This window comes from Cucumis melo, chromosome 10 (assembly GCF_025177605.1).
Source record: "Cucumis melo cultivar AY chromosome 10, USDA_Cmelo_AY_1.0, whole genome shotgun sequence".
NCBI lineage: Eukaryota > Viridiplantae > Streptophyta > Magnoliopsida > Cucurbitales > Cucurbitaceae > Cucumis > Cucumis melo.
The window spans coordinates 1,469,327-1,477,156 of NC_066866.1; the positions used below are offsets into that span (position 1 = coordinate 1,469,327).

Consider the following 7,830-nt stretch of genomic DNA (forward strand, 5'->3'; position numbering starts at 1 on the left):
AAAAAGTTAACAAAATTCATTTAAACTAAAATGAAATGTAGTTACTAACTATAACACTTCCAATATATGATAAAGATAATTGTTTGAATAGGAGAGAATAAGTATAGTTATAAACGATATATACTGAATGAATACAATTAGTCCTATGTTAAGTTTACCTTTTGTGATCGAACGATCGAAAATGAAATGATATAATGATAAGACTGAAGAGTATACGTACTAAACAAGTAGAAGAACCGATGCAAAGACCGATTAGTTTGTAAGAGAAAAAGACAACTATTGTTGCTTGGAATGAAAGGTAAAAAGATTTTATTTTCTTGAGACATGAACCTAAGAGTAGTAGTAGCTAAATGGAAACATAGAAGAAGTCAACTCAAACCAAACCAAACCAAATACTTATTATAATCCAATTCAATTCAAAGTTGATTAATTAGTGGCATTTAAATCAAAGTTGCCAAAATTAGTTGAAAACCCATACTCACTCCCACCACCTTTTCATATTATTCTTCTATTATTATTATTATTATTTTTTAATTATCTTTATCTTTCTCTCTCACATGCATATAATATTAATTTATGTGTTCTCACATTAAATGCATATATTATAACAATTATTGGGATCTAAATTAGTATTAAAAAAAAAAAAACCCTAAGATTTCATCAATTTAAGAAGTCAAAAGAAATTTTAATATTAACCAAAAATTATAAAATAAAAATACATGTCGGAAACGCACGGGAAATCACTAGTCAGAGTTGATGGCGCCAATCAACGTGTTCTCATCGCCTTTCTCGTTTTCCGTCCAGCTGTACTGTCTCTTATTTGGCCTTTAAAAGTATGTAATCACTACACGAATTTTTGTGTTTTTTGTAAATTCCTTCTTCTTCTTCTTCGGTTTTGATTTTGGTTTTTGTTTCTTCAAGTTTTTTGATCTTCAATGGCGGACTTATCACCGTTGTTGGAGTGGACGGAGGAACGGAGAGAAACAACGAGGGATGCTTTTTTATCGAAGACAAAGACTGTTGGGTTCTTAGCGGCTCCATTGGCTGCTATCAATCTCTCTCAGTTTTTGATTCATACTGGTTCTTTGATGATTGTGGGTCATCTTGATGAACTTTCTCTTTCCAGTACCGCCATAGCTGTTTCTTTAGCTGCTGTTACTGGATTCAGTGTTATTGTAAGTTTTTTTTTCCTTCTTTCTGTTTTCCCGTCGATTATTTTTTGGGTTTTGATACTGATTATTTATCGGTTTCTTTTGTAAGTTTCGATGTGGGTTTGATTCATCTTCACGGATATAAGCTCTCGATTTGACTAAAAAATATTTCGGACTTCGATCGACATTCCCATTGTTTCTCGAAGTATTCTAGGTCGAATTATCTAGGTCGAATTATCGCTGGAGCATTCTGCATGTACAGTAAGCTCAACGACGGATTGACTAACTGTGACTAATGCCATGGCCGCTTGAAGCTTCTTTGTTTGGCACCCAAGAGTATTTACTATTTTAAGAGATTTTTATATGGAAGACGGCCCTCTCACTGTTCTTTGTGATTGACGTCTCGCCTGGAATGAAATCTAACGGTCTGTTTACGTCGGACGCAATTCCAGATGTAGGACGATGACTGTGTCTATTGGCTACAATAGGCCATGTTTATTGTGATCTTTATTCTTCTCACACTTTATATTGTGCTTTCATCAAATATTGCACTTGGGTGGAGAAAATAAGTATCGGAATAAACTTGATGAGCTTCGCGGTAGGGCACTATGATAGAAATGTCCATCTCTAACGTGATACCTAAAAAGGTTGAGTAGGGGTGTGTCATCAATCATAACAAACGAGTCTTTAAAATGGTCATCCGAACAAGAAAAAACTTTTATTTTATTACTAGGCAAATAGTAGTCATCAATGGCTGCTTTGGAATATTGAGGTTATGATGATAGAGAGTTTGAGTAATTAGGTATATTTACAATGGCATTGGGAAGAAGGAAGGAAGGAAGGAAGGAAGAGGAAAAATGCCTGCCTCTTGGTTAGACTTGGATTATAAAACTAATCTAACAAATTCCAAATGATTAAAGAATCAATCCCCCCCCCAAAAAAAAAAAAAAAAAGAATCAATCAAATTATTATATAATGCACTTTCATGAGTCCTTTAACTTATGCAATCAATTTTATATTTTCATTCATGTGAAGTAAATTTATGGGCCATATTTGGTTTGCCAAGTTATTAACTAATTTCGTTGCCTGATCTGATTGTCCTTTGAACTACACTTGCAGATTGGCATGTCTAATGCCCTTGAAACTCTATGTGGCCAAGCTTATGGGGCTGGACAATATAAAAAATTTGGAAATCATGTTTACACTGCTATAGTATGTCTCCTAGTAGTTTGCCTCCCATTAACTATATTATGGATCAACATGGGGAAGCTACTTGTTTTGGTTGGCCAAGATCCTTTGATATCACGTGAAGCTGGGAAGTTCATGATATGGCTTATTCCCGGGCTCTTTGCTTATGCATTTCTTCAGCCACTTATGAGATATTTTCAGATGCAAGTTTTAGTGATTCCCATGCTTGTAATTAGTTGGATCACCTTTTGTCTGCATATACCCCTCTGTTGGGTTTTGGTGTACAAAACCGGACTCCATAACCTTGGTGGAGCTTTAGCCATGAGTATTTCATATTGGGTGAATGCAATTTTTCTTGGGTTATATATGAAATTTTCTCCCAATTGTGATAGAACCCGCTCTGCAATTTCTATGGAGGTGTTCAAAGGAATTGGAGTCTTCCTTCGCCTTGCTATACCTTCTGCAGTAATGACTTGGTAATCTACTTTCACTTTTCTCTGGGTTCTTTTCTCAACTAATAAATATTTAATTTTTGATTTGTTTTTTCTAATTGCAGCCTTAGTTGGTGGTCATTCGAGATGATTATCTTACTGTCTGGGCTTCTGCCAAATCCAGAGCTTGAATCTTCAGTTCTATCTGTTTGGTAATTTTCTATTACCCTGTTTTATTACTCTCAAGCCAAAAAAAATGAGTTTATTTTGAAGTATATGGAAAATGATTGGAAATACGACTTTTTCATTAAGTTTTGTAAGATTCAAATCTTTCATTAGAGAGGAGAGTCAACCTTACGGCTAAGAAATTTATATAAGAAAGCCTCCAATTAGCCTAATACATCAGATAAAGAATTATTACAAAAAGATTACTCACCTACACGGCCATGAAGTTGTAACCAACAAAAGAGTGAAGAAAAGGAAATACGATACTTGACTTTCTGTTATTCTCTTTGAAAAAGGAAAAAAACGTCTCAAGTGACATTTGGCTTTTATGAACAGCTTCAATACCTTGACGACAGTATTTACATTAGCATGTGGAATTGGCAGCGCAGGCAGGTATTAAGACATTTGCAAAATTTCTTGTTCTAATGAATAAAATCAGTTGATTTGAATCACAGTTTGAAAGGATTACTTATGTTCTTGTAATTGGTGCTGCAGTACCAGAGTTTCAAATGAACTAGGAGCTGGGAAGCCCCAAGCTGCTCGTATAGCTGCTGGGGCAGCAATATTTCTTGCAGTTGTGGAGATCATCATAGTGAGCATGGTCCTCTTCGCACTTCGTCATGTTTTCGGTTATGCTTTCAGCAGCGAAAAGGAAGTTGTGGATTATGTTGCTGTCATGGCTCCCCTAGTTTGTATGTCAATCATATTCGACGCCGTTCAAGGGGTCATTTCAGGTAGTTAAAACTTGTGTGTTAATGTCATTAAGCAATGATTTTTTTGTTAAATGCTACAGAGTTGAATTGTTATTTGTTGAATCAGGTGTTATAAGAGGATGTGGGTGGCAGCGCGTAGGGGCTTATATAAACTTGGGGGCTTTCTATCTTGTTGGAAATCCAGCTGCTATAGCACTTGGATTCTGGGCTAATCTAGGAGGGAGAGGCATGTGGATTGGCATCCTAACTGGGGCTTTTATACAAGTGTTTCTACTCTCGATCGTCATGAGCCGCGTTAATTGGAACAAACAGGTCCTTATCTTCCATTTCAAATTCTCTAGATTTTGATCCCATCTTTTATACTTTCAAATTACCTTTAATATTTCACAAACGTTTTAAGACAGATTTAAAACTATCATCTGAGTACATGTTATCTACTCCACCAAAGGTAACTTCAGAACTTTTATGAAAGATCAAATACGTCGGTGCAACTTTTGAAAGTATAAGGGAGCAAACTTCTAGAAGGGGAATAATGGTTTTCTTTGACGATGACTTTTAGGTGGATAATAGTCATTTTCAATAATACTACGACTGAATTCAATCAAGAGTTTTCCTGTCCTGCCATCTTCTTCATATTTGAACATACTATAAATCTTCAATACAAAGATTAACTTTTATAAAACAATAGCTCAAGCATAAGTTGGGCAGTAAATTTGAAGTAAGAAAGAGTTTCTTTTATGGGTTTACTAAGTGCTTTTGAGCTGATGTGGTGGGAATTTCTTCTTGTTATGTACAATTACAGGCAGAGGCAGCAAGGGAAAGGATCTTTGATGGAAAAGAAGAAAATAAATACGATGAACAAATTGTTGTTTGAATGAGGACTTTGTCATCTGTGCTAGTTTTGACCAGGAATTAACGTTTGAGATATTAGAAGTGAGAGCGTATCTGATGCAAAGACCAACAACCATTGATGAGATTTTTTATTTTATATTTTTTTTGACTGTAAAAGAGAAAGATTAAAAGAGTGAGGAAGTGAGGAAGTGAGTTTCCCTAATTAACATTGGTTTGAAGCCATTGTGAGTAAGGTTTCACTTGGAAAATGTGGAGTGAAAATTTGTACTTTTGACTTGTAAAACGTATAAAATGTTATAAAGTGAAGATATGTTTGGCATTACTAATGCTTTCTGTCGTTTTGATTTGTTAATTACTTACTCCTTTTGTGTCATCTTCGTCTTGCCAAATAAGTCAAATAAGATAATAAAGTTGAAAATTCAGGTTCTCATCTTTAAATTAGGAAGGATTTTCACATATAACAAAGGAAACAAAAACATTTTAAAAATATAGCAAAATTTTAAATTCTATAAATGATATATAACAAGGATAAACTTTACGTATTTATTGATATCAATAAAAACTAATAAAAGTCTATCTGTGTATATTATTGATATTATAATTTAAATAACCGAACTTAAGATTTTATTGAAATTACAACGATTTTATTGAAATTACAACGATTAAATTTGAACAAATCGATGATACACAAGCTTAATACTTAGTTAGGGGACAAACCACAAATTGTTATTGTTATTACAATTATTTTATTTTTGCTGATTATCACAATTATTTTTTTTGTTATTGTGGTAAAAATACAATAAGAAAAACACAGTATTGTATAGTTTATTTTTCATTCATTTAACCTATGAAATATGTAGTTATCAAAATAAAAAAAAGAAATATGTGTTTTTATGGTATATTACAATCATTGGCGAGTGCTCCACGTTCGTAACTAAGGAGACACTATAGGAACAACAAACAAGTGGTCCGATTTAAATATATACATACAATATTTCAAAGAGAATAAAGTGCCATTTGTCTTCGCTTCTAACCATGAATTTTTGGTGCAACTCTTATTTTAATCTATATAATTACACTCGATCTTCAAACTAACTTTTAAATTAGTTATTCCGATCAAAGTTAACTTTTACTAAAGGTTGGGTTTATAAGATTATAGATCCAACCACGCGTTAAGCGATTACCATTGCCTTCGAACTATTGAACTAATTCGTATATATCCTAGTCCAAAATTTTCGAAATGATAATTCGTATTCGATTTTATCAGTAATGAATGGTTTTGGTTGAACCGTTCAAACGTCAATTTAAAATCAAGTTGGATTCAACTTTATGTAAATTTTCTTTCTTGGGTAAAATTTGATTCCTTTCCAATCCAATATCTACAAATGTTTGCAATGATGATGAGTCGACCACATGCCATTTATTTCTTCTTTTTTATTTCAATGGATTTTTGTAACTTTTTTTTTAAATTAATTTCTTTTATTTCTCATCAACAATATATCACATCCAAATTATTTTTTTTTTGTTTCCTCTTTTTAAATGTTTTCCAATGCCATTGATTTTCGTAGACAACCAAATCAAAAGATAATCAATTATAATCTTCTATCAAATTAGATTAATATGATTCCATTACTTATACAAAAACAACTCAAAGTCAAAAGGATCGAAACAAAAGTAATCCTGACCATGATCAAACAAACAATATATACACTTAAAAAGGCAACAAATCGAACTAAACTAGTTTGATGTTTTAATGTAAAGTTATATACATACATTCCTTCATTTTCTCGCAGAATTGATTATATTTTAAAAAGAAAATCATGACATTGAAATGACAAGACCACATTTATTCATTTTTTCTTAAAAAAGATAGTGAAAAGAAAAGAAAATTTGTAAACTACTTTTTATTTGAAGTCATTTTCGGTGCGTGACAACTTTTTCCTACCCGTACATAAAAAAGTGAACTTTATAAAGAGTATAACGTGATAACTTTAATAGAATATAGTAAGAATTGCACATAGTAAGAATTGCACTCAAGTGTCTTTTTCATAAACGTTTGTCACTATTATAAAGTTGAATTATTTTAAGGTTAGTCGTGGTTATCTTAAAAAAAATTATTATGTGACTAATATATTTTTCTAAAAAAATGGATTTTATCATTTTTATTTCTTATTTTTATAGAAAAAGGGATCATTGGCTGTTTTTCTTTCTTTTGCAAAAATTCAAGTGGATTTATCTTTTCATGCTTACTTGTTTTCAATGTGTTTCCATATTATAATTAATACTTTTATAATATTTACTATCTCTATAACTTCTTTATGTTTGACTATTTGTATTTTTATGTTGATACCATTACTTCATCCATGCTTGACTACTTTTTTTTTTTTTAGATACTTACTTTTTACCAAATCAAAAAGTGGATCAGCTCAACTTTTACTTTCAATCTATTTTTGCAAGTTTCTTTTTTAAAAAAAAACAATACTTTTTAGGTTGGAATGTTCAAGACAAACGTTTTTACTTTTCAATATACTCGTTATTTACGTTTTTAATCCTAGTTAGAGTGAGAAGTACAGTATATAAATTCTATGATATTATAATCTAATAATATCATATTGTATTATGAAACATTCTCTTTAATAATATTTATTTTCTTTCACTCATGGATATAGGACATAGTTAACACACTGTTGGTGAACCACGTATATCTACGTGTCTGTAGATGTTTACTTTCTTTGTATTGCTTAATTGTTGATTTCGTAACATTCCCTTTTACCAAAACTTTGATCGGATATTCTTGTTTAAATGTTGAAGCTTTATTTACATCTCTACAACTATTGTACTAAAAAATATTTTCTTTAACAATATGTGAATCGAGATTCTTTTGATATTGACCAATACAAATACCACGAGACTATTTGACTCATCGACCACTTAATTTCTCAAGTTGATGACCTGGTGTCCACAAATAAGTGTGACAGACTTATCGAATAATTTCACCTTTTCATTTTTTGTTTATGCATTTCATACTTACCAATAAACTAAATATTTTCTTCCATTTCTATCAGCACAATTATTAATAAACTTAATTTTACTTCTTTCAATATATTTATTCATAATTATGGAAAAATAAATTAATCTTACAGTTCAATGCTCCAACACCACTTTACCTAAGTTCAAAGCCCAACATGTTAACTTCATACATTTTAGTCCAACTTAGTGAGTATTTTCTATTGGTTATAAATATTATAGTTGAGTATTTTTTTTAATGTT

The 7,830-nt window shown here is 31.6% G+C and overlaps 1 protein-coding gene across 2 annotated transcripts; it reads left to right on the forward strand.

Moving 5' to 3' along the window:
• Nucleotides 1-859: 859 nt before the first annotated feature.
• LOC103489327 (protein DETOXIFICATION 10-like) lies at nt 860-4,886 on the forward strand. Of its 2 annotated transcripts, XM_051091054.1 has the most exons (8): nt 876-1,175; nt 2,271-2,815; nt 2,896-2,982; nt 3,332-3,388; nt 3,491-3,729; nt 3,815-4,020; nt 4,113-4,156; nt 4,511-4,650. In XM_051091054.1, exons 1-7 carry the CDS (start codon nt 936-938, stop codon nt 4,116-4,118), a joined length of 1,380 nt encoding a protein of 459 aa, XP_050947011.1. In that variant the 5' UTR covers nt 876-935; the 3' UTR covers nt 4,119-4,156; nt 4,511-4,650. The 2 variants fall into 2 exon arrangements, with proteins under 2 accessions (XP_008446674.2, XP_050947011.1); XM_008448452.2 differs by lacking the exon at nt 4,113-4,156 and having other exon boundaries at nt 860-1,175; nt 4,511-4,886.
• Nucleotides 4,887-7,830: the final 2,944 nt, after the last annotated feature.